This window comes from Haliotis rubra, unplaced genomic scaffold (assembly GCF_003918875.1).
Source record: "Haliotis rubra isolate DU_JTF1 unplaced genomic scaffold, ASM391887v1 Scf354, whole genome shotgun sequence".
Lineage (NCBI taxonomy): Eukaryota > Metazoa > Mollusca > Gastropoda > Lepetellida > Haliotidae > Haliotis > Haliotis rubra.
In genome coordinates, this window is record NW_025767029.1 from 401,780 (window position 1) to 429,632 (window position 27,853).

General features: G+C 44.2%; 1 protein-coding gene across 1 annotated transcript; it reads right to left on the reverse strand.

Annotated features, from left to right (window-relative positions):
• Positions 1–788: 788 nt before the first annotated feature.
• Positions 789–27,641, reverse strand: LOC124285197 (bifunctional lysine-specific demethylase and histidyl-hydroxylase NO66-like). The gene is made up of 15 exons (XM_046721384.1): positions 27,300–27,641; positions 24,032–24,180; positions 22,541–22,763; positions 19,552–19,793; positions 18,070–18,197; positions 16,629–16,728; positions 16,051–16,164; positions 15,246–15,352; positions 14,633–14,740; positions 13,866–13,900; positions 13,349–13,459; positions 5,538–5,673; positions 4,797–4,896; positions 3,753–3,839; positions 789–3,024 (listed from the first exon to the last, which is right to left on the reverse strand). Exons 3-15 carry the CDS (start codon positions 22,632–22,634, stop codon positions 2,929–2,931), a joined length of 1,458 nt encoding a protein of 485 aa, XP_046577340.1. The 5' UTR covers positions 22,635–22,763; positions 24,032–24,180; positions 27,300–27,641; the 3' UTR covers positions 789–2,928.
• Between the last annotated feature and the right edge of the window lie 212 nt (positions 27,642–27,853).

A 27,853-nucleotide genomic window follows, 5' to 3' on the forward strand; every position in this document is an offset into this window, starting at 1 on the left:
CATGCATAAGGGATGCAACTCTGCATAACACATTTTCGTATCTTGCAGTGAGTTGATGTTGTAGTTAGCTCATATGTATTTGACAAATGCATGCGCAGGTAAGTCACTTGCATTAGGTTGAATATGGTGATACCAAGAGACTAGAGTCTGGCAGAAGTGGCAATAACACAGGGTTAAACAGGCACAAAGAAAATCATGTACATTATTAGAAATGGTTCAACTGGTTAAAGGTATGTACAAGAAATAAAACAATAATGTTAGCCTTGTACTATTTTTTACATTATCAACATGATTACATTTCTTGGTGAGGTTAGAACTAAATTCATCTTCCTCCAATCACCTTATTGATATTTGGTAAACCTGGATACCAGTCTCTTAGAATCGGTACTCCAGGGCTAGGACTATGAAGAAAACAGCCAATATATCGGTCTTTCCATGGCCCGTTGTAGTTCTGTCTATCCCTGGGAACATAAGTTGTTTTTCTCTCAGTCAAAGGGACTTTGAGTTATACTATTCACACTTTGCTAAGGATCAAATCATGGATTCAACAGAAAAACTATGATGTGGGGTCAAATTTGGTTTAATTATCTAAGCTTATTGTAAGCATGGATCCTAGGTTTCAGTATGTCATTGCATCTTTTGGATCCCATACCTGCTATTGACAGGTGTTGTTGACTCGTTCCATGATTTGCAAAATGGTTGATTGGTGCCATGAAAACCATTTTAAAGGTCAGTCATGTATCAAGTGCATATGGTTAGATTAAAGTGACTATTTGCCTAAAGAGGGGTTACCATATTAACATTTATCCAGTTTGAAATGGATACAATTTCAAACTATGAATCTACGTTTAAGTAAAGCTGTGAATTTTGGTGATCCTTAGCAAAGTGTGAGTAGTATACTATTTTCTGATTGTCCAGGGATCATGAATTGAGAATTCTATCAATCTCAGGACCATATGTTAATATGTTTGTCTTTCCCAGGGAGTTAGATCATAATGACATCTGTCACCGAGAGAGTTTATTGGCTACATCTAACATGTCGGTTTGTATAGGTGCAAGACAGCTGTAGCAAACACAAGCTCTTGCCATAACCAAACAGCTATTCTTCTTGCAGATCATGAAGGAAAGCATACATCAACATCACAATGTGGAGATTTCCTTGTAATAAATAACACTATATAAAGGTGTTTCATATCTGGCAAATATATTATATTCTAGTGTATATATTGAGCAGTTATGTTTGATGACAGACAGACCAGGTAAGCCCCTGGCTAACCACACATTTACTACTTGCTAAAAGCTAGGAGTTGTAACTTTTCAGGAAATGTGATGCAAATTCACATATCACCAGCATACAGTGCAGCGACGTGATGCATAAGAATACAATAATTTCATGAAGCCACACTTGATGAAGAAACTCTGTAACCATGGTAACATATGCAGCAACAAATGTAAGTGTGACTGAACCTAACTGCCTAGCACAAGCAGTGCCATTACACATGAACATGCTTCTAATGACAGAGATAAAGGTCCACTTTCTCCTTCATACCTGCTGCTAAAAATAATACTGATAAGAAGCCAACAAGACCCGCCCCAACCAGCATGGAAACATACTTAGCATGAAAGAGTGAGAAAGCAAATTAAATATACATTAGATGTGTACGTGCAGATTATCTGCTGTAAACGATGAGCTGCAACTGTCAGCACATCAGATACAATTTCAGGTCTCCATCATATAGTGAGGGATGTTACACATGTACAACAGAAACTTATATACATTATCATGACCATACACCCAACTACATACAGAGTAACGCTGAAGACATCTGTAAACTGTTGCATTACCATCTGTCTCTATAGATGGAATCATTTACACTGTTACCATGGTAATAGCACAGGCCAGTGGGTGGACTCAACAAGGATAAAATATGTCACTTTCAGCAATATTCCACCAATATCACGGCTGGGGACACCAGGGATGGGCTTCACCCATTGTACCCATTAGAATAGGAAGTCAAACCCGGGTCTTTGGTGTGATGAGCGAACGCTTTGGCCACTAGGCTACCCCACTGCCCCACATTTCAATGTAAAGTGTGACAGTACACTACACAGCATGTGACCACTTCATAGTCTGTGAGCTTCCTGCTGGTTTTCTTGGCAGGTCTTCCATGTTGTGTCCACCATTACTCCTACATGTATCCATACACCATGGTTCCAGTATCATGTCCGCTGGGCAGATATCCTACTGACTGTGGCATTACCACTCTGCAACCTACTCGACAAGCAACTAGTCCACAGCCCATTGCAGTTTAGTTGTGTATGCGTCACGACCAGACATGGGAAGAAAACAAGCACTCCTATTGTCATGGTCATGTTTAACACCACAAATGGATAGATTCCCCAAGAGTTCAATATTCAGTTGAAGCTAGTCGCGGGTTATCTGGTGAAGGAAGTGAAGTTGTTACGACACATGGCAGCATAATACTGTAATGGCCTGTAGACATGGAGAGAATAGAATATCTGCTTATTTTCAGACAAACGGAATCCAACAGCTGACTATTAATTGACCTAAAATAGCATTCATATGCCGGTTCAATCTTGGACTCTGGGTATATACTATTTGAATGCCATTTGTATGTCTGAATCAGCAGATAATTAAAAAATGTAAACTTGAATTACATCTAAAAATAGATGAGATTCAACCACATCATGACATGTTGCATATTGAATATACAGGTAAAATATGAAGACCCCCTAATGAATGGTTGCATCATAAGTTCAGTATATGATTCCTCTTCCTCCTGCTGTTGCTGCTGATGATTATGTAGTCGTTGTTGGTGGTGGGGTTGCTGAAGTTGTTGTTGTTGGTGGTGATGGGGGTGGTGATGTTGTTGGTGCTGCTGCTGATGTTGGTGATGCTGCTGCAAGCTAGCTCTGCTCCCCCTCACTCTCTTCATATAGAGGTTCCAGCGGGTCGCCAGTGATCAGTAGGCCTCTCTCATACAGGTCCCGGGCAATGTCAATCTGGAAGTAACACAAACTGTCAGTAACGGCAGATACACCTCCAGATGTGGTCAGTACATCATATGTCCTGGAATGGGAATGGTGGCTGTGAAACTGGATGTTGTCAGCAATGTCAACAAGCCAACATGGTGACTGTGGTCTATATATCAGTTAAATATTACGTCATGACAAGCATTAATCAAGGACATCTTTGTTCCAGAAATGTTAGAATAATACATGTAGGCCTAAACTGTGTGGTGGTGTGTGGGTCTTGTGAACAGAGCCAACGTCACAAATCAGTTGAATATAAACAATGTTGGCCACGGAGAGTCTTTGACGACCATGTTTGGCAGCTTGTGACTTTTTTCCTATGATATTTTTTCCTACAACCCAATGAAACACTTGTGATACGTGGTCTCACCTTAGGCAAGAGCTGCCTGTGTTCAGCCAGCAGTGAATGAGTACCCCGTGGCATAAGTCATATGACTGTTAACCTCCTAGCACCTGACAGGCACCTTGGGTTAACCGTGGTAATCATGTCTTAGTGCTTTGAGCATGCACAAGTGCATGGGGACAGGGTGCTGTATACTGTCTACTATTATCACTATCATAAACTCATTTTTATTACAAAGAAAATATTCTACCAGATGAAAATTGGTATCCAATCAATCCAAATTCAATCACCTAAATTCCTAAAGTACATACTATTCAGTGATTAGTGCTTTGCTGAAACAAAAAAGGGAACATACTCGGTCCTGAAGGTTGTCGAGCGGTAGACTGTCGATGGCGATATATTCGGGATATGCATGGATGAGGTATTCCACCGCTGGGGCAGCCTTGTAATGAAAGAAAATATCTTAAAATTGAATAAACTGATCAATTTTCATAAATAGGTGTACTCACATTCAACTATTCAAGTTGTGTCAACATTGAACAATCCAAATACAGCACCTGTACTGCCCACATTCACACCTCCATGTACTGCCCACATTCAGCCATCCAAGTACTGCCCACATTCACACCTCCAAGTACTGCCCACATTCAGCCATTCAAGTACTGCCCACATTCAGCCATTCAAGTACTGCCCACATTCACACCTCCAAGTACTGCCCACATTCACACCTCCAAGTACTGCCCACATTCAGCCATTCAAGTACTGCCCACATTCACACCTCCAAGTACTGCCCACATTCAGCCATTCAAGTACTGCCCACATTCAGCCTTCCAAGGACTGCCCACATTCAGCCTTCCAAGTACTGCCCACATTCACACCTCCAAGTACTGCCCACATTCAGCTATCCAAGTACTGCCCACATTCAGCCATTCAAGTACTGCCCACATTCAGCATTCCAAGTACTGCCCACATTCACACCTCCAAGTACTGCCCACATTCAGCCATCCAAGTACTGCCCACATTCACACCTCCAAGTACTGCCCACATTCAGCCATCCAAGTACTGCCCACATTCAGCCATCCAAGTACTGCCCACATTCAGCCATTCAAGTACTGCCCACATTCAGCCTTCCAAGGACTGCCCACATTCAGCCTTCCAAGTACTGCCCACATTCAGCCATCCAAGTACTGCCCATTCATTCACACATTCAGCCTTCCAAGTACTGCCCACATTCAGCCTTCCAAGTACTGCCCACATTCACACCTCCAAGTACTGCCCACATTCAGCCATCCAAGTACTGCCCACATTCAGACATCCAAGTACTGCCCACATTCAGCCTTCCAAGTACTGCCCACATTCAGACATCCAAGTACTGCATATTCCACTTCATCAACATTACCTCTGCAAGAATCTCTATGAACTGTGGCTCGTTTCCATGGTAGACACGGCTGTTTTCAAGGCAGTGGTAGATTCGAACCTGGTCCTCTTCTGTCACCAGTCTTCAATGTAAAACACAACATATCAAGGACTGATCTGTTATGGTAGATTCAAACACAGGCCCAAAATACAATGAGAGTTAGTGAGTGAGTGAGTTTAGTCTTACACTGCTTTTAGCAATATTCCAGCAATATCAAGGCGGAGGACACCAGAAATTGACTTCACTCATTGTACCCATGTCGGGAATTGAACCCACGTCTTCGGCATCATGAGCGAACATTTCAACCACTAGGCTACCCCATCACTGTTGGACATTAAAACAAAGGTTTCTCCATTAGCGAAGAAGCAAAGACATCAGAAACATTTACTCAGCCCCGCTGCCCAAGGACAAATCCACACTATCATGAACTAATCCACACTATCATGAACTAATCCACACTATCATGAACTAATCCACACTATCATGAACTAATCCACACTATCATGAACTAATCATGAACTAATCAACACTATCATGAACTAATCAACACTATCATGAACTAATCAACACTATCATGAACTAATCCACACTATCATGAACTAATTCATACTATCATGAACTAATCCACACCATCATGAACTAATCAACACTATCATGAACTAATCAACACTATCATGAACTAATCAACACTATCATGAACTACATCTGTAAATGGAATCTGACCTGATGACGCCTCTGCGAATGATCTTGATGTGTGTATCAGGGTCAAGCTCCACGGTACACACGACACGCTGCTGCCCCTTGTCCCATCGCTCGCCAGTTCCATGGATGCTGCACGCCTTTTCCTCTGCCAAGAGAACTCGTGTTTCACAATACATGTTGACAGAATGTCAGGGGTGAAACCAAACAAAGTTGTATTTAAGTTAATGTTTGTAAGCAAATGAAAGGAGTTTCATCATCATAGCATAATGACAACTTCACCAACAGTCCCACACCTAAAACATGTCTTTTGTGCTAATAATATTTGTATGGAAGGACAGGTTTGGGGCCGTAACACTAAAAGTGTTATTGTATCATGGTCATGGTAAGGAAGTCTGTATGTAATTACAGACCCATCAAACACTGAAACCAGACCAGAGGAGCTACAAGTGGGATACAATGACACAAGGACCAACAACTGACCATCTCAGTGTCACAAGTCAATACGGTAGTTATCATCAGTTTTCAAGATATTGGCTTGGCGAACTCTGAGAGCTGGTCTCCAATGGTGGTGATCTATTATAGTCAACATGACGGATGGGTCAAGGGGGCAATATTATGTTTTGTCATGTCAAAAGTTTGTTAGCTTATACATGACAGATGGGTCAAGGGGGCAATATTATGTTTTGTCATGTCAAAAGTTTGTTAGCTTTCACATGACAGATGGGTCAAGGGGGCAATGTTATGTTTTGTCATGTCAAATGTTTGTTAGCTTTCACATGACAGATGGGTCAAGGGGGCAATATTATGTTTTGTCATGTCAAATGTTTGTTAGCTTTCACATGACAGATGGATGTCAAGGGGCAATATTATGTTTTGTCATGTCAAAAGTTTGTTAGCTTTCACATGACGGATGGGTCAAGGGGCAATATTATGTTTTGTCATGTCAAAAGTTGGTTAGCTTATACATGACAGATGGGTCAAGGGGCAATATTATGTTTTGTCATGTCAAAAGTTTGTTAGCTTATACATGACAGATGGGTCAAGGGGCAATATTATGTTTTGTCATGTCAAAAGTTTGTTAGCTTATACATGACGGATGGGTCAAGGGGGCAATATTATGTTTTGTCATGTCAAAAGTTTGTTAGCTTATACATGACAGATGGGTCAAGGGGGCAATATTATGTTTTGTCATGTCAAAAGTTTGTTAGCTTATACATGACAGATGGGTCAAGGGGGCAATATTATGTTTTGTCATGTCAAAAGTTTGTTAGCTTTCACATGACAGATGGGTCAAGGGGGCAATATTATGTTTTGTCATGTCAAATGTTTGTTAGCTTATACATGACAGATGGGTCAAGGGGGCAATATTATGTTTTGTCATGTCAAAAGTTTGTTAGCTTATACATGACGGATGGGTCAAGGGGGCAATATTATGTTTTGTCATGTCAAATGTTTGTTAGCTTTCACATGACAGATGAGTCAAGGGGGCAATATTATGTTTTGTCATGTCAAATGTTGGTTAGCTTATACATGACAGATGGGTCAAGGGGGCAATATTATGTTTTGTCATGTCAAATGTTTGTTAGCTTTCACATGACAGATGGGTCAAGGGGACAATATTATGTTTTGTCATGTCAAATGTTTGTTAGCTTATACATGACAGATGGATCAATATTATGTTTTGTCATGTCAAAAGTTTGTTAGCTTTCACATGACAGATGGGTCAAGGGGGCAATATTATGTTTTGTCATGTCAAATGTTTGTTAGCTTATACATGACAGATGGGTCAAGGGGCAATATTATGTTTTGTCATGTCAAATGTTTGTTAGCTTTCACATGACAGATGGGTCAAGGGGCAATATTATGTTTTGTCATGTCAAATGTTTGTTAGCTTTCACATGACAGATGGGTCAAGGGGGGCAATATTATGTTTTGTCATGTCAAATGTTTGTTAGCTTTCACATGACAGATGGGTCAAGGGGGCAATATTATGTTTTGTCATGTCAAAAGTTTGTTAGCTTTCACATGACAGATGGGTCAAGGGGGCAATATTATGTTTTGTCATGTCCAGATGGGTCAAGGGGCAATATTATGTTTTGTCATGTCAAAAGTTTGTTAGCTTATACATGACGGATGGGTCAAGGGGCAATATTATGTTTTGTCACCCTTCTGTGATCTCCGGCGTATATTATCGTGATATCATTCCGTTCGCTGGCGGTTCGAAAATCATTTATCGTCTTTTGCCGTTCCCCGCAGAGTTCAGTCCAGTCAAATATTTTGGATTTCCAGAGGAAAGCATACCAGCCAGCGAAAGAGTAGCTTCACGCTGCGGGAAAACCGCGAATTGAAATGGTGTTTTCGGTGAGGAGCAGCATCGCGGCAGTCCTGAGTCCTGAATGATGGATAACGCGTTTTGCACAACCAGTATACTCCAAAGTTCGGTAATGAAGAAAGCCCCAGTGGGTGAGCACGTTCGCTGCGATACCAGTCGATAAAATTCCTCATGGGTTACCCACCAGCAGGTGCCGAAAAGGAATGCCCTCGGCGTTGCTGGCGAAGAAAATGCATTCCGTGTTCGTTCTTCATCTTCGCGTTATTCCGTTCTTTCTGTTTTGAATGTCCATTGCGTGCAGCCACCGTGAGTACGCCGAAGCGAAATTTTGCATATATTCTTCGCCGTACGCACCATCGATTCCTGTTTACCATGGCCCCAGTTCTTGATCGAGTTTGCCATCGGCGAAATTTCGCAGTCCTTCGTGAACCCATATTCATGGTTTATCCCTCGGCGTTTTCAGCCGGAAAGCTGTCGATGGCTACCGCTATGTCTCTGTTACGGTTTATGAGTGTTCTGTGTTCCTGAAGTAGTTTGAGTAGAATCGAATGGTTCCTGATATTCCGCTATTTTCATACCGGATGTCCATGGTTCGTTCTATTATGATTTTGTTGGTTCCGTCTTATTGTTCCAGAGTTCGCTATTTATCCCAGCCGCTCGTTGGTATCCAGTTTGTCGCGTCAGCGATAGCGTTCTTAGTTTGCAAGGTTAAAACGCATAATTTCCAGATCTTAGGCAGTTACGCGTATACGATGATTCCGAAAATTGTCGATATAGTGAACTTTCCTGCCCACGGTTCTCTACCAGTTGCTGTTTCAGTCCATGTTGAATTTGGGCAAGCGAGCGCCAGCGATGAACGCTTCAATTCCAGCCAGATTTGAGCGTTCTACCGGTGATGCGCATCGCCGTAAACCTGATGCATCCAGGTATGAGACGATGGCACGAGGTTCGTCGAGATGCGTGAAGATATCCCGACGAAGTGGAGGATTGTTCGAGATGAACCAATGGACAGGCGAATGCAATGGTATCAATCGGCGAACGGTTCCGGTAAATTCGCATGCGAATCCAGGAATATGGATGATACGTTCCCAGTCGCAATCATTCATCCATATACCAGACACTGTTTGCGTGCCCAATGGCAGTCGAAACGGCGAGTTCGTTTCAGTAATTGTTTCATCCCGGTTCGTTCATCTGCCAGCCTAATGGACCAATGTCCCGATAGTTCAGTCGAATGACCCACTTTAAACCCAAAACCAATATACGCACCAGCAGCGAGCGAAGTTCATGTCGATTCCAGTCCTGCTCCGCCAACCCCAGCAACGTTCATTCAGTCCTGACCGAAACATCCACCTGGACGGTGTATCATGCCCCTGACCCACCTGGTGTAAAACTCCTGACCCTGACCCACCTGGTGTACCTCCTGACCCTGACCAACCTTGGTGTATGGGTGACCCTGACCCACCTGGGTTTAATCTTGCCCCTGACCCACCTGGTGTATGGTGACCCTGACTGGACCACCTGGTGTACCTCACTGCCCCTGACTCCACCCGTGTGACCCGTGGTGCCCCTGACTCCACCCGTGTACCATGCCCTGACCCACCTCGGGTGTACCATGCCCCTGACCCACCCTGGGTACCATGCTCCCTACCCACCCGTGTACCATGCCCCTGACCCACCCGTGTACCATGCCCTGACCCACATAGTGTACCCCTGCCACTGACCCACCTGGTGTACCATGCCCCTGACCCACCTGGTGTACCATGCCCCTGACCCACCTGGTTTTTACCATGTCCCTGACCCACCTGGTGTATGGTGACCCTGACCCACCTGACCCACCCACTCCTGGTGTACTGGATCCACCTGGTATGGTGCCCCTGACCCACTGGTGTACCGCGCGGCCCTGGACACAACCTGGTGTACCATGCCCCTGACCCACCTGGTGCATGGTGCCCCTGACCCACCTGGTGTACCATGCCCCCTGACTCCACCTGGTGTACCGCGCCCCTGACCCACCTGGTGTATGGTGCCCTGACCCACCTGGTGTACTCCTGACCCTGACCCACCTGGTGTATGGTGCTCCCTGACACCCTGGTGTACCATGCCCCTGACCCACCTGGTTTACCCCCTGACCCACCTGGTGTATGGTGACTCCAGGACCTTACCTGGTGTACTATGACCCTGACCCACCTGGTGTATGGTGCCCCTGACCCACCTGGTGTACCCTGCCCCTGACCCACCTGGTGTATGGTGCCCCTGACCCACCTGGAAACCATGTACCCACCTGGGTGTATGATGACCCTGACCCACCTGGTGTACCATGCCCCTGACCCACCTGGTGTGTGATGACTCTGACCCACCTGGTGTACCCCCTGATCCACCTAGTGTACCCTGCCCCTGACCCACCTGGTGTACCATGTCCCTGACCCACCTGGTGTACCATGCCCCTGACCCACCAGGTGTACCTTGCCCCTGACCCACCTGGGGAGTGGTGCCCTGACTCACCTGGTGTATCGTGGCCCCTGACCCACCTGGGTGTATGGTGCCATCCTGACCCTGGTGTACGTGTGTGCCCCTGACCCAACTGGTACACGCCCCTGACCCACCTGGTGTATGGTGCCCCTGACCCACCTGGTACCGACCCACCTGGTGGCAGGGTGCCCCTGACCCAACTGGTGTACCTGCATCTGACCCACCTGGTGCACCCTGACCCTGACCCACCTGATGTATGGTGCCCCTGACCCACCTGGTGTACCATGCCCCTGACCCACCTGGTGTACCATGCCCCTGACCCACCTGGTGTACCATGCCCCTGACCCACCTGGTGTACCATGCCCCTGACCCACCTGGTGTATGGCCCTGACCCACCCTGGTGTATGGTGCCCCCACCCACCTGTGTACTCATGCCCCTGACCCACCCGGTGTACCATGCCCCTGACCCACCTGGTGTACCATGCCCCTGACCCACCTGGTGTACCATGCCCCCACCCACCCACCTGGTGTATGGTGCCCCTGACCCACCTGGTGTACCATGCCCCTGACCCACATGGTGTATGGTGACCCTGACCCACCTGGTGTACTCATGCCCCTGACCCACCTGGTGTATGGTGCCCCTGACCCACCTGGTGTATGGTGTACCATGCCCTGACCCACCTGGTACCCTGTGACCCACCTGGTTTACCCCCCTGACCCACCTGGGTGACTCCTGACCCACCTGGTGTACCCTGCCCTGACCCACCCGGGTGTACCATGCCCCTGACCCACATAGTGCATCTCATGCCCCTGACCCACCTGGTGTACCATGCCCCTGACCCACCTGGTGTACCATGCCCCTGACCCACCTGGTGTACCGGTGCCCCTGACCCACCTGGTGTATGGTGCCCCTGACCCACCTGGTGTACCATGCCCCTGACCCACCTGGTGTACCGTGCCCCTGACCCACCTGGTGTACCATGCCCCTGACCCACCTGGTGTACCATGCCCCTGACCCACCTGGTGTACCCTGCCCCTGACCCACCTGGTGTATGGTGCCCCTGACCCACCTGGTGTACCATGCCCCTGACCCACCTGGTGTACTGGTGCCCCTGACTCCACCTGGGTGTGCCTCCTGCCTGGTGCCCTGACCCACCTGGTGTACCATGCCCTGACCCACCTGGTGTACCATGCCCTGACCCACCTGGTGTATGGTGCCCCTGACCCACCTGGGTGTACCATGCCCTGACCCACCTGGTGTACCATGCCCCCTGACCCACCTGGTGTATGGTGCCCCTGACCCACCCGGTGTACCATGCCCCTGACCCACCTGGTGTACCATGTGCCCCTGACCCACCCTGGTGTACCCTGCCCCTGACCCACCTGGTGTACCCACCCCTGACCCACCTGGGTGTACCATGCCCCTGACCCACCCGGGTGTACCATGCCCCCTGACCCACCTGGTGTATGGTGCCCTGACCCACCCTGGGTACCATGCCCCTGACCCACCCGGTGTACCATGCCCCTGACCCACCTGGTGTACCCTGCCCCTGACCCACCTGGTGTACCATGCCCCTGACCCACCTGGTGTACCATGCCCCTGACCCACCTGGTGTACCATGCCCCTGACCCACCTGGTGTATGGTGCCCCTGACCCACCTGGTGTACCATGCCCCTGACCCACCTGGTGTACCATGCCCCTGACCCACCCCCTGGTGTACCATGCCCCTGACCCACCTGGTGTACCATGCCCCTGACCCACCTGGTGTACCATGCCCCCTGACCCACCCGTGTACCATGCCCCTGACCCACCTGGTGTACCATGCCCCTGACCCACCTGGTGTACCATGCCCCTGACCCACCTGGTGTACCATGCCCCTGACCCACCTGGTGTACCCTGCTCCCTGACCCACCTGGTGTACCCTGACCCTGACCCACCTGGTGTACCCTGCCCCTGACCCACCTGGTGTGCTGGTGCCCCTGACCCACCTGGTGTATGGTGCCCCCTGACCCACCCACTGTAAACCATGCCCCTGACCCACCTGGTGTATGGTGCCCCTGACCCACCTGGTGTACGGTGCCCCTGACCCACCTGGTGTACCGTGCCCCAACCCACCTGGTGTATGGTGATCCACCTGGTGTACCATGACCCCTGGCCCACCTGGTGTGTACCATGCCCCTGACCCACCTGGGTGTATGGTGCCCCTGACCCACCCACTGTACCATGCCCCTGACCCACCCTGGTGTACAGTGCTCCCACCCACCTGGTGTACCATGCCCCTGACCCACCTGGTGTGACCATGCCCCTGACCCACCTGGTGTATGGTGCACCTACCCACCTGGTGTACCATGCCCCTGACCCACCTGGTGTACCATGCCCCTGACCCACCTGGTGTACGGTGCCCCTGACCCACCTGGTGTACCATGCCCCTGACCCACCTGGTGTACCATGCCCCTGACCCACCTGGTGTATGGTGCCCCTGACCCACCTGGTGTTACCTGCTGCTGCCGGTGTACCATGCCCCTGACCCACCTGGTTACAATGCCCCTGACCCACCCACTGTATGGTGCCTGACCCACCCGTGTACCATGCTGACCCACCCGGTGTACCATGCCCTGACCCACCCGGTACCCTGCCCCCTGACCCACCCGGTTTATGGTGCCCCTGACCCACCCACTGTACCCTGACCCTGACCCACTCAGTGTACCATGCCCCTGACCCACCCGGTGTATGGTGCCCCTGACCATCCCTGTGTACCATGCCCCTGACTCACCTGGTGTATGGTGCCCCTGACCCACCTGGTGTATGGTGCCCCTGACCCACCCCGTGTACCATGCCCCTACCCACCCCGTGTACCATGCCCCTGACCCACCTGGTGTACCATGCCCCTGACCCAACTGGTGTACGGTGCCCCTGACCCACCTGGTGTACCATGCCCCTGACCCACCTGGTGTACCATGCCCCTGACCCACCTGGTGTACCATGCCCCTGACCAACCCTGGGTACCATGCCCCTACCCACCCGGTGTACCATGCCCCTGACCCACCTGGTGTATGGTGCCCCTGGGGAAGTACAGCATGTCCCCTGCCTCCAGCAACACGTCCAGGATGGGTTCCCCCACATCCTCCTCCTTCAGGTTGGCTACAAGAGGCAGACACTGCATCAATGTTCAGAGTCCATGTGAGGTAAAGAACTATCTTAAGTCTTGTTAAATTATGTAGACTTACAATTGTCGCAGTGCTATAGCAATTTGAAGTCTATATTAAGGTATGGGAGTCCAGATTATCTTAGTGTTGCTACTATCATGAGATCATCTTAACCCTTCGACCCACCTTACTCGATGTTTAAGCATTGGAGTATCACTAGATTTACAAGATATCATGTCTGAAAGAGTCTTTCACTATACATGGTTGGCTGTGTACTATATTTAACCACTGTCACCAGCATCTATACAACTCATCTATTATCCTCATCCTTTGTTGCTGTCTTCAGTACTTGATCCATTAAAATCTTTCAACACAGACAGAGTAGATATCTGAGTACTTACCACTTGAAAACCTTGGCAGTACTTCAGACTTGTTTCTGAAAATACATAGAGGATGTTATATGAGTGCCCTTGTCATACTATGTTTATGACACGAGTGCTTAAATGTTGGTATTTCCCGAGCGAGAGCGAGGGATAAACCGATATTTAGGCACGAGTGTTGTAAACATAGTTTGATATGGGCATGAATTTAATATTCTGTTTATTACCGAAGTCCTCAAATTGAGGAAAATAACCCAAATCTACTTTCAAACATAGGCTGTCTACCCGCCGTCGCCACCTGTAGAACGCAACGTCACAGAAGAAACGTGACGTCATAGCATTGTTCATGACATCACGTCACCATGACTAGGTGATATTTTGCCCTAGAGCATCGTATGAAAAATATGAACCCCGATATGTTCGCCCTCGTAGGTAATAAAAAAAAATTAAAGCAATATTTTTAATAGATCTACATGTTAGGAGCTATTGCCATGATCATGGCTGTAAATACCAACTTATTTCAGGAATACAACTGACCTTACAGACAACAGTTTCTACATTTCTACACTGACTTACTATGCACTTAAAGTGCCAGAGTGTCTAATAGTGTAACCATGGTAATCTGGACTGACAAAGTGTCGGTGGTTTCCTGGGACTGATGAGTTGCCAATGTTTTCACCACTTGAGTTGCTATGGTTACCTGAGACTGCAGCCATTGGTGTTTATACCACTTCAGTTATCATAGTTATCTGGAACTGTACTTCTACCACCTATGTAGCCATGGTTACCTGGGACTGTAAAGCCGCCAGTGCTTCTTCCCCTCCAGCTGCAGTATGAAGGCTTCTATGTCATCAAAGTGTGGGGCAAAGCCCTGGGTCCCTGGTGGAGTGAGATACCTGACACAAAGCAAGGAATGTTATGCTATCATCCAGAATTAGCGTTTAGTCAATCAAAATAAAAGGGTACTATATTTACAATGGAAACAGAGCATGCTGAAGACACAATGAACAATCTATTTCTTGCATCATCTTTATATGGTGTTGCACCCAGTAAAAAGTTTCAGAATGAGTAGAAAATCTCTGTTAGTACCAGGATCATGTGTCTGCTTCAGTCATAATCGGAATGAAATATAAGTAGGCATGTTCGGCAAACCATAAAATGGAACTGAGAGTGAGATCATCAACTTTGTAGGTGAACACAAATGTCGAGCAACTGAGAAGTTGATCTTTAAGTTGCCACAGGCCTAAGCAGCTGAAAAGTATTGATCTCCTTAGCAGCTGAAAGTCCCAGCCTTTCTGATTTGATATTTTCTCCTGGAACAATACGGAATATTTCAGGAGACAAGTGTAGAAGCCACTGCACCAGCAATATTGTCTAACACCTGTATAATTCAATACTCACACATTAGCACCGACACAGCAACCAAAGTATTCCTGCAATATGGCCAACAGTTTCCAGACATTTCGGGAGTAAGTCTGAGGATTTAACAACCTCACAGAGCACCCGTTCTGGAAGACAACAGCAGCTGCTGGTTAGTTGCAATATCAGAGACATCATACCTCAAGATAACACTCATACCATAATCCCGACACACATATCCACACACTTCGTAATAAACTGACTGAAACACGACGGTCGCTAGGGAGCCAGTTTAAGTGACCTTGCTCATTGTGATGCCTGTCAATAATAGTATCTTCACAGTGTGTGAGTGAGTGAGTGAGTGAGTGAGTGAGTGAGTGAGTGAGTTAGTTTAGTTTTAACACTGAGCAATATTCCAGCCTTATGGCGCCGGTCAGTAAATAATCTAGTCTGGACCAGACAATCCAGTGATCAACAGCATAAGCTTCGATCTACGTATTTGGGATATGATGACATATGTCAACCAAGTTAGCGAGCCTGACCAACCAATCCCGTTAGACGCCTCTTACGACAAGGGTTACTGAAGATCGATTCTAACCCGGACCTTCAGGGGTATGTCGTAGTAAGCACAAAATAATAGTTGACAGTGTGGCTGTGTGGCCCCTGTGGTATTAAACCTAAATTCAATAACTGTTTATCAAATTCAGAATGCTCCAATAGTTAAAGGAGTCATTACAATGGGTGGGTTTACACAGCTATCATTAAACAGGCGTCAACTAAAGATAATAGTAACTCCAATCAACAAGTGAGTGGAATAGAACTGTATCTATACGACAACGTCACTCACCTGGTAGTAGTCCCACACAACTGGAGCATATGCTCGGCCTGAAATGTTGTGTGTTTCTCGTACACCTTTTTCAAAAGTTGTCACATCAAGATTCACCCCAAACTGGATATTTTCCTGTAGAAGAGAAAAGGTTTCATAGATGTGACTTTGATGAAAATGTCTGTAGGAATGACAAAACTTCCCCCAGTCTAGCACCTGGTCCGCTGTCCCCACATACCACGCTTACAATCATGTTAACATGCACCAGCAATCAGTGATCTCGGCCAACTTCTTCAAGTCTCCAAGGATACTGATGTCATCTACATGCTGTCTTTTACAGAAACTGATACGAACAACTGATAAAACAAACATGATGCCAAAGCCATAAAGTAAAGAAAATATTTCTCATCTTCATACTAGCTACTTAAAACATGTGCAAATATTTTTTTAGGATAAACAGGTTTGGTTCTGTATGAAGTTTTTTTGAGCAAAATGGCAGAATTATCCTTCCAAGGTCGTCATTGTTTGATGTACACATTTATCAGGTTCACTGGAATCTGCACAAAATAATTGCACTAACACCAGACAAACTGACTAACCTCGCGTAGTATCCTGTCAAGTTCGGATGTGGTGAACCAACCGTCATTATAATGTGGAATGTGGCGCTTCACAAGCAGGGGCTTCCTCTCCCATAACTCACTGCAGGACATAATACAACCGTGTGATGAAAACAATACAACAATATGAGGGCACGATACAAAGGACATGATACAACCGTGTGATGAAAACAATACAACATTATAAGGGCATGATACAAAGGACATGATACAACCGTGTGATGAAAACAATACAACAATATGAGGGCACGATACAAAGGACATGATACAACCGTGTGATGAAAACAATACAACAATATGAGGGCACGATACAAAGGACATGATACAACCGTGTGATGAAAACAATACAACAATATGAGGGCACGATACAAAGTACATGATACAACCGTGTGAACATGGTGAAGGACATGATACCAGAATATGCAATACATGACGCAAGGAGGGACACAATACAACACTAGAAGGGCATGAATGAGTGAGTGTGTTCGTGAGTGAGTTTAGTTTTACACCACACTCAGCAATCCCGGATGGGACTAAACCCAACAAAAGTACTAGAATCGGTACTTACTAAGTAAGTGTAATCCCAAATATAACATGTTACATTTGACCACTTTCTAGATGGCATTGTGTAATCATGAATTAATGTAACATTGCAATAAATTGACTCTCGCGTCCTCTACCAGCCGCACATTATTTCAAGTGAACTCCATAAAGTCATGTCCCTTGGAGCGCTCTTTATGAATATCCTATTACTCCTTTGAAGACAGAACTCAGCCACTGAAGCAGATGCTAATGTCTGGCGCAGAAACAAACACATCATGATTGATACCAGTTCCGCAAACACCGACAACACCATGTTCGATAGTTTTCGATGTACGGAGCAATTGTTTACATTCCATATATATATATGGCAAGTGTTTTCTGTTTAAAAGCTGTTCGCCTCAAAGTTTCAATTATCGATTTCAGGCAAATTGTAAGGGATAATAAGTCTTTTATTGCATCAATAGGACGCGAGTGCATATGCCCCAATATGTATTATATAGACCAAAAAATTGTCGAAAATGTGTGAAATTGTGCGTTTAACATTGCCTCGTTCATCTGGAGAGCAAAACATAATAACAAGCCAGATAATACATTGCAACCACCCTCTCCTGTTTTCTTTGACTCATGGTAACGGTAAGGGTCATACAGATTGTGCATGATGACACAGCAGAACAAGCAGCCCTGGGGTACGGGGGCAATATTCCATCTGACTGACTGACTGAGTTTGGTTTTACGCCGCTTTTAGCAATATTCCAGCAACATCATGGCGGGGGACACCAGAAATGGGCTTCACACATTGTGCCCATGTAGGGATTCGAACTGGGGCAATATTCCATCTGACCACTAGTCACATCTGGAAGTCACAGGAAGAGGATCTCACCTGAAGAACCTATCTGTGGTGAGGGGATGGATGAGACATTCAAATGTTTTCTTGGCCTGCTCGCCACTGTCGTACATGTATGGCACACGCCGTGCTACAGGTTCCTCGTCCTCATTGCCATCGGTCTCCTGCAGTGGAAGACATATCTACATCAAACATATCAACAGGGAATACTATACACCATGTCCAAGCTTTCAAGGATTACTCTCCTGCAGTGGAAGACATATCTACATCAAACAACTCTCCTCAGGGAAGACATATCTACATCAAACAACAGGGAATACTATACACCATGTCCAAGCTTTCAAGGATTACTCTCCTGCAGTGGAAGACATATCTACATCAAACAACAGGGAATACTATACACCATGTCCAAGCTTTCAAGGATTACTCTCCTGCAGTGGAAGACATATCTACATCAAACATATCAAGGAGGAATACTATACACCATGTCCAAGCTTTCAAGGATTACTCTTCCTCAAATCAAAAGTCATTAGTTTAATACAGAGGAATGGTAAAGCTGTTTATAATAAATTATTATTAACATCTATTATGGATGGATTCATAAAATATCAGATAAAGTTACCTGACAAAGTGAAAGACACTGTAATCTGACCTTACATTAAGTGAACATGAATGAGTTTACATCAAAACAGCAGAAACTGATAGTTGAGGAAAGACCCCCACAAACTGCAGACTAAAAGTTATAACATCATTCTTGGTAGGAAAGAGCTCCCTACTTTTCAGAAACCACAATTCATCATATTTGACTATAATTATAATATTTCCTGATTCCAGGTCAGTGTCACTGTTGAGTTGTTTACGCTACAGCTGCCTATCACATGTCCCAGGTGTATGACATAATGATGGGGACATCACAGGGGCTCGTTGTAATGCAAGGAACTGGCATCAAGGTATATATTGTCACTGACAGAGTCTTAGCGCTATTACAGATTATACCTTGATCCCAGTTTTTTTTTACTTTCCATCCATTTTAGCTACAACAATAGTAAAACTATAGTTAAGGACTTTATCATTTTCAGAAGTTGTATGCCTTCATTCTGTCATTTGTCAGGCATACCTCGGCATTCTGCAAACAGTAAACTTTAAAATGGTATTACAGTAATTTACACTTCTCATGTCGTCATGTGTACTAATAAACATCAATAAGCAAATAGAGGGGAGAAGTTTGGATTGTTGTTCGTTGTTTAAGGCTGCACATAAAATAATTAATGTGATAGGAATGCAAGAAGAAGAAGAAGAAGAAGAAGAAGAAGAAGAAGAAGACATAGAAGACATAGTATTATTAGTACCTAACCATTTGGTCCATTAAGTTACTATTTACCATGTTTGGGTTTCCCCTTACAGGTTGGTTGGTACCTGTCAAAACCTCAAATCTTAGAGAATTCCAAAGTTTGAACACAATGATTATCGACCAAGTTAAACATGATGAATACAATTCTGAATAAGGACATTTCTTACTGGCAATGCAGTCACTCCTGAGATTTGAGATGTGTCAGCAGAATCCATGAGACGGTTTGCCATTTTCTTTTTCTTTTTCTCTACATGTTCTGGGGAGCTCATTTTACGTTTTGTCGCCTGTTTTGCCTGGGTGTTTTGCTTTGGGGGTTTAGGTGGCAGACTGACACCTTTAGCAGGAGAAGCAATCATTGGCTTTGGCAACTGTCCTGTACTGGTTTTGGATTTACCAGTTGAGGTTTTCTCTGAAACCAAAATAGATACGGTTGAAATGTGAAGTACAGAAGAATACATTCCGAAGAAGTCATCACATGAGTGAGGAAGGTAAGCATAGGCTACTGCCATTGTGACCAATATGCATTATATGAAAATAATGTCAGGAATTTGCCCAGATCAAATCTACCAGAGACAAGAAAACATTGTGTCCAGGGACACGGATGCCCCCGCTGACATTCAGAAGACATATAAAGATCAATAATTGAACAAAATTTACGAAGAAGTTCAATAAACATCTATGCAACTATGAGATGCACACCTTTCGAGTCCCAATGACACACATGTATAAGCCTAATCAATTCTGTTGAGCAGTCTTTGTGGAGAAGTGGATAGACTTAAATCCCTATTTCACTATCATCAGAGAGAAATTCAACAAAATTTATGTAAGTTCAAACGGCATTAAAATTGGAAAAATAAATAAAATACAAAATCAAAATATGAGATGCATGCCTTTAGAGTCCCTATAAAGCACATGTGTAATCTAAATGAATTCCATAAAGTAGTTTTTGAGGAGAATTGGATAACATACACCCCCTGTTGGATGGAACGAACAGACTGAATAGAACAAAATTCAACTAAGTTCAAACATCTGTAAAAGTGACAAAATAAGAAATTGCATAAAAAATTATGAAATGCACACCTTTAGAGTCCCTACGAAAGACATGTAGAAGTTCATTCAATTCTGTTTTTGTGGAGAAGTGGATAGAGTACATTACATTTTCAGACGGACACGGAGGGTAACCCTATATGCCCCAAGCCATATATGGCGGGGGCATAAAAAGGGAGTACAAAATCCAGTTTCCACCTTTATCAACTTCCTTGCCAAGGGGCGATGACCTTGACCTAATAAGAGGCTGACATTCATACCCATGTCTGCAGTATATGTCGAATCAACATCCGCTAATTGAAATCTAATGAAAACGTAGAAACTAATGCTATGGCTATGAAGAGCTGGCATGTATTGTACAGATAACATACCAATAAGGAGGAAGGGGCTTGTAAACTTGATTTTGAAAACAATCTTAAAATTTCTTTGAGAGGCATTTTAGAATTTGTGAAGATGAAGGAAAACCAAATTCTATGGATAGTCAACTTCTTTATTGCAATGAATGCGACGTTCTGAGGGTACATTATAACCAGTACCTGGAGAAGTTAGCAAACAACATAATCAGAACCACCCTCAACCCAGGAAAGGAACCGGCAATCAGCACCCTTCATAATAAGTATCCTGTATGTCCCAACAGTCAGCAACCAGGTAAGACTCATCCAGCAGCAAGCTGGGATAGACATTCTATTCTATTCCAGAGAGGCCAGTTCATCCAGAACCTCCTCCAAGCCAGAGGCATACCAACCACCATCAACAACAAAAGATAACCCCTCGGGATTAGTCTACCAGATCCATTGCAAATGTGGAGACTCTTATCATCAACCAATCACTCTGTGCATCAACCTACTCTACTCAAAACACTTATTAGCAATCCAATGTGAGGTGAGGTGAAATTGGGTTTAACGTCGTACTTGAGAATATTTCGCTCATATGACGACGTGCATGCGTGTGTATGTGTAGGTGTGGCTGCTTGTACTAGCCCAGACTGAAGCTGGTTTTATAGTGCTAGCTCACTGAGATACCATGCCACAGTGAAGCATGAATACCCCACTCAGACACATTAAACTGACTCCAAGCCGACCAGTCCTTGATGTACCCATTAATGCCGAGCGCCAGGCAGGGACCAACAAGTACCATATATTAACGTCTTTTGGTATGACGCGGTCGGGGATCGAACCAGCGACCTTCCGCTCTCCGGGCGGACGTTCTAACCACTACACCATGGAGGCGGTCAGCAATCCTAAGTACATCAACCTTGCACCTATGTATATATTCTCCTTGCTTCAACTCTTTGTATCACTTGCTTGATAATAGTATCTGAACCGAAACGTCGCAGTCATTGCAATAAAGAAGTTGACTATCCATAGAACTTGGTTTTCCTTTTATCTGAAAATGTTGATTTTTTCTAGCTTATAACAACTTGCAAGTCTGAGGTTTGTTGGTAAACAAACCTTTGGTTAATCAAGCAATATTGACAGAACAAGTGTTTGCCACTGATATGGCAATGTACCCTGCCGCTTAAGAATGGAATATCTCTATTTACTACTTTTTATTTTTTGGTCACATACAAGATGCCTGAAATAACTGGTGTCTGCATAATCACCCAATGTAGGCTGTCGACATAACTGAAAACATTGGGTGCAATGTTTTATGAGATATCGCGTTTAAAAAGATTGAAAAGTGTTCAAAGTGTCGTGGTGACCTTGAAGATAAGGTCAAGGTCTCCAAAATAAACTGGTGTCTGGGTAATCCCCCAATGTAGGCTGTCACCAAATTTGAAGACATTGGGTACAAGAGTTCATGAGATATCACGTTAACAAGAGTTTGAAAAGTGGTCAAAGTGTCGTGGTGACCTTGAAGATAAGGTGAAGGTCACCTAAATACACTGGTGTCTGCGTAATCCCCCAATGTAGGCTGTCACCAAATTTGAAGACATTGGGTACAACAGTTCATGAGATATCACGTTAACAAGAATCGGGACCGTACGTATGGACGTATGCCGCTGAATACATAGCCCCCCGTTCCGCGTTACAGCGGGGGCCAATGAAGAGAGTGAAACTGAAAGTGACAGAATGAAGAGAATGGTGACATAATGACGGTGAGTCTCACCAGGTGAAGTTTTCTTTGTCTTGCTACTGATGCTGCCGATACTGTCAATGCTAAGAGTGCTGCCCCCCAATGCGATGGGCATGTTGTGTTTCATCGCCGTCAGCTCACAGCAGTCGTTGTTGGCAACATAGGGGCTGTCATTCACTTGGTCACGGAGAATGGAGGGTCTTCTTTTGCTAGCGGACCTAATACTGCCCCTCAAACTGCCACCCTTCAGGACTTTCTGGAAATAGAAGAATTGATGTCTAGAGTGATCTACTCTGCAAGCCGGACAGTGAAACACCTACATATAATCTGCATGATTTAAGGCAACCAAAATATTGTTTGCCTTGATATATTATCGCTATTTTATATCAGATGTTTTTAACACTGTTCTGGCAGAACAAACAGTTGCTGTACCATGTGAATGAGAGTTGGGTTTAACACTGATGTGGTTACATTTCACTACATCAATATATTTGGTACGAAATCACACGTGGCACTTTCAATGCCAGTACATCTAGAAATTTTCATTTTTAATTTTATGATCATTGTATCTTGGCTCCTTTTATGGCCACAGCTGTGCTCTACTCATGATTCAGATTATGTCTATTTTTGTTTGTTGTTAAACACCACACACGGCAATACTCCAACTTTATGATGGTGGTCTGTAAATAATCAAATATGAACCAGATAATCAAATGATTGTTATCATTAGCATGATTGGCATCAATCTTCGGAATTAGGATACGATGACAAGCATCAACAAAGTCACCGCACATGATCACCCGTACCATAAGTCGCTTCATACGACAAGCATGGGATGCTGAAGACAAATTCCAAGCCAGTCTTCCCGTGTGACAGCTGGATGCAGCCAACAGATACACACAGTAGATGTATCGGAAGTGGATCTACAGTACAACTGAGGACTTTCCACGTTACTGATATGAATATCTGACGGACTTTCCAAACACAGGTCACAACTTGTGTTAGGGTTGTGCTCAACTCATTTATAGGATCCTGGCCAGTTTATGGTCACAACTGTGCTCACAGAAATGCAGTTACTTCGACAACTTAGCCACTTGGCCACACTTTAACATTCAATCTCTTTATTTGTTGTATGAGACTAAACAAATAAACATTATGTATGAAAAGACCCAATAAGATACATGATGACAAATACATTTAAATATCAGCTGTGAATTTATATAACTCAAATGACTAAATTTTAGAGTGAGTGAATAGGAGAATATGTTTTCATGTCACTTTTAGCAATATACCAGCAATATCACGGTACGGGGACACCAGAAATGGGCTTCACACATTGTACCCATGCAGGGAATCAAACCTGGGTCTCCAGCGGGATGAGCGAACACTTTAACCACTAGACTACCCCACCGTCCCAAGCAACTCTTAAAACAGAACTTTAAAGGTAATGATTTTATTACTTCTTTAAGAAGTAAGTTACAGGAGGCATGGGTCTTGAAAGAGAGCGCAACTGAGCTGACATACCAGGAACTTTTTTCCCTTGGTAGCGCGCTGTCTTTCTTCTGTTCGTCGAGGGCAACAGGTGTGCTCGCAGCTCTTCTTAGTGACATCTTCCTGTCTTCATCACCGTTCACCACTGGGCTCGGTTCCACATCCTCTAATGCACCCTTTGCCTGCAACAGTGATCATGGTTACTAGATAACACAACACACAAGCTGATGATAGCCACATGGACACCAAACCAGGCCACAGACTGCAATAAACTACACAGTGACAGTGAATCAAAGCATCTATGTTGGGATCAAATATAGTTGCACATGCAACAGACGAGTTCTATAAACATGTAAAACAAAGCTAACAGTTAACTATGTTTAACTGTTTGATTTCAAATGTATCTGAGACACCTTGACTTTTCAACATGACAATGCTGGTCTTCTGATGACTTGAGAGGCAGGGGTTCATTTCCTTTATATACCAGGTACCAAACAAAAAGATGCTTGAACATTCATATGCAAAATAACAACAAAATGTCACAAATATCACAGTTTGAACATCTGTATAGAATCTGAAAAAATTAAAAAATGGATTTATCACATTCATGGGTGGGCATATCACATAGCATATTGTCAGGTGTAAATCTACGATGCATCAATAGAGCTATGTTATGTGACTCCCATCACTAGCAACCAGTTTAAAGCCTGTGTCCAGTAAAATGTGGAAAATGTATATCAGGCAGTCGGGGGGGACCATCTCGCATACATATCAAGTCCTCTACTGTATACATTATAAATGAACACAAAACACTGCTGTCATTTGTTGCTGTGTAATACAGACAATCAATAAACCAACTGTAAACTAAAGTACTGTCGGAAATAGAAAAAACAACTGTCTTCAGGCTGTTCCTCTGTATCCTTAAAATTTACACAGTTGCAAATAGCATATGTTGAAATAACCCACATCGGCCTAACTGGGTGTTCAACAGGATGTTTATATTAGCATATCCAGAACAGCATGTTTACTTATAAAATCGGGCAAAACTTAGAAAAAATATGAATAGCTGCTGAAAACAATATATCTGACTATAGATTGCAATTAGGTCGCTCAGCCAGGTATGACGACAGACCGTCGACTCACCTGGCATGAAATGCATGTGCTGCCTACAGGCACAACTGGTCATCTCAAAGATATTTTATGATTTTTCATTTGTCTTGTACATGTTTTTCTTTCATAAAGTTTATGTTGAGATATGTAAAAGACTATGATACCAACAGAAAATCTTAAATCAGCCATCGATTAAATGTCTCCAAATATATAGGTGGCATGAACACCAAAAGATCGACAAGACTGGATATTATTTGTCAATTGCTATGACATGCCGTTTATTTCCCCAGTTTAATTTCCCTAAAGTATTATCTTATCTTAGCTGATATATCTATCCCCCAGCCCGACCCCAACCATCGTCTGCGACACCCGTCCTGGTTAAACTTTTGAGACGACCCCCTCCTGCCTGTTTCCTTTTTTAGTTATAGTGAGATTCCATGGTAGCTACATCCTTAATAGTTTCAGTATTAAAGTAATTATTTTTTACGTCAGTTATCGTTTATAATGAAGCTAAGTCTAATTTCAAAATGGGCATTTAAAAAGTGTCCATTGTAATACAATATCATTGCACACTAATTTGCATAAAGCCTTGGTCTGTTCCAAATAAGACGCTTTGGACAGCATTGCTCATTTCTGCACTAATCTCTCCCCGGTAAAGTCCTATTTTTATGTTTCCTATCTCCCTGCCACTGAGACTGTATTTAGGCCGAACTTGGTTTAACAGATATTTCACACTTTCACATATTAACTACATAAATTGTAGGTATAAATGTGACACCCTCCAATTTTTTCTATTTCCGACAGTACTTTAGCATCATTACAAACTCTGTATGCAATATGCAAGGAATGTTTTATTCCATCATCAGGCAATATATTAAATAAATTTATCCATTCTAGTATTCTACACCCTTTAACACAGATGAATATGGAAGCAAAACAGTCAGGGACACCTGGGAGTCATTGGAGCTGAATGGATCATTGTCGGCAGTGGTACTACAGACATGTACTATAGTATGGATACAGTGTACCCTGATCTCTATAAGACAGAATGGTTCCCTAACATGAATCCATTCCACACAGCACAGTGCACGGAACCGTTTCCTTTACATTGAACATAAAATGCTTGTTTCACTTCAGTTTCAAAACAATCATTCTCTTGTGTGAAAATCAAGTGTGCTTTATTAAAAAGGAGCACACATAAGTATTATTCTGCGATGGCCAGCACTATCCATAAACAGATACACGGGCTCCAACCGTGACAACATGAACCAGTTTCAGTTTCAGATTGATTAATATGGATATGTTCACCATTTAGTGTTCTGGGTACTATTTTCTATTTCTCTTTGCTGAAATATACCTGGGGTACATATATGTCAGGGTAGAGATTGCGATCTGGTAAAATCGGAGATTCTACCAGTAGAGATTGCGATCGGAGTCTCTACTGGTAGAATCTCCGATCCTACTAGCAGAGATTGCAATCAGAGTCTTTACTGGTACAATCGGAGATTCTACCAGTACATTTCCAATTCAAATGGTAGAAACTCTGATTGATCTGTGGGCAAACAATAAAGATGACAACAATTGTACAAATTTATGGAGAGATGGAGAAGTGTAATAATACTTTGGGGGCAGGGCCTGACGAAGATTATTATAAAAATTACATTCTAAGCAGAAGACTCTACCAGTAGAAACTCCAATCGCAATCTCTACTGGAAGAGACTCTGATCGCAATCTCCACTGGTAGAATCTCCGATAGTACCAGATCCCAATCTCTACCCTGACATATACATGTGCCGACAAAGACCACTTCAATGTACTTCGATGTCACAGACAGATTATGCAGCAGACAATGACCGAAGATATTCTGTAAAAGCTCTGGTTGCATGTCAATTAATGGTTTTCCTTATACACCATGGCCACTATCTGCAGATGAAACATGATGTACAGTGACAGAACACTTAACTATTGAGTTCCTTTTATGCATATAACATATTGACAGTGTCAAATTTCAGTGCTTCTTCAGCAAAAACTGATAATCTTTGTAAGGACATACATCGGACGCTGGCCCAAAAACATAAATACGATTACAAAGAACAAGGGTAACACAATAAACATGATACATGTCAAGTGTCATCAGCCGGTCACGAAAATTACAAAAAGGTAGTTAGTGCAACAAATGCTGGAATCTTACCTTTTTCCCTTTGGCATGAAACATGGAAAATGCAGACACTTTCTTCATGGCTAAATTCTTATCTCTTCCGTGGTAGAATACACCGCCGTTATCGATTCTGATTCATGGCCTTCGGCAAGCGAGGGAATTTTCAAATATTTTTTTACCCCACTTCGCGCAGCAAAGTTGACTCACTCTTCCCTGGTGGTTTTCAAATTTACCACCGCCTCCACCTTCTGCAGAAAGCAAAAAATGTGGCTCATAAAAAATGTTGTCTGGCCTCTATTGTTGCTTTCAATCTACCGTTAAAATTGTCAACAGGTGCGTTAGTTGACCTGAGACACCACATGGACGAACGTACCCTTTGACCCGGAAATACTTTAACCGGAAGAGGTAAAGCGGTAAATCTGCAACTCGTAAATGAAATATACCTGGGTCTATACCTATTAGCAGCGTAATACCAGTCATCTAAAAATGTCAAATATTATTGCAATAATATGAAGAGAATATTTGTTTATGGATCTTTCGTAGTATTTAAGGACCATCGATACAGTGAATGATTTCTTGTGTTTTCG

Bases quoted from the DNA above. Each gene is read 5' to 3' on its own strand.
- LOC124285197 (XM_046721384.1), bottom strand. From the start codon at position 22,634: ATGAAACACAACATGCCCATCGCATTGGGGGGCAGCACTCTTAGCATT. The intron at 15,353-16,050 runs GTGAGTGACGTT...GTTGTCTTCCAG, and splicing joins TTGTGTGGGACTACTACCAG to AACGGGTGCTCTGTGAGGTT. The intron at 3,840-4,796 runs GTAATGTTGATG...TTTCATTACAAG, and splicing joins TCATAGAGATTCTTGCAGAG to GCTGCCCCAGCGGTGGAATA.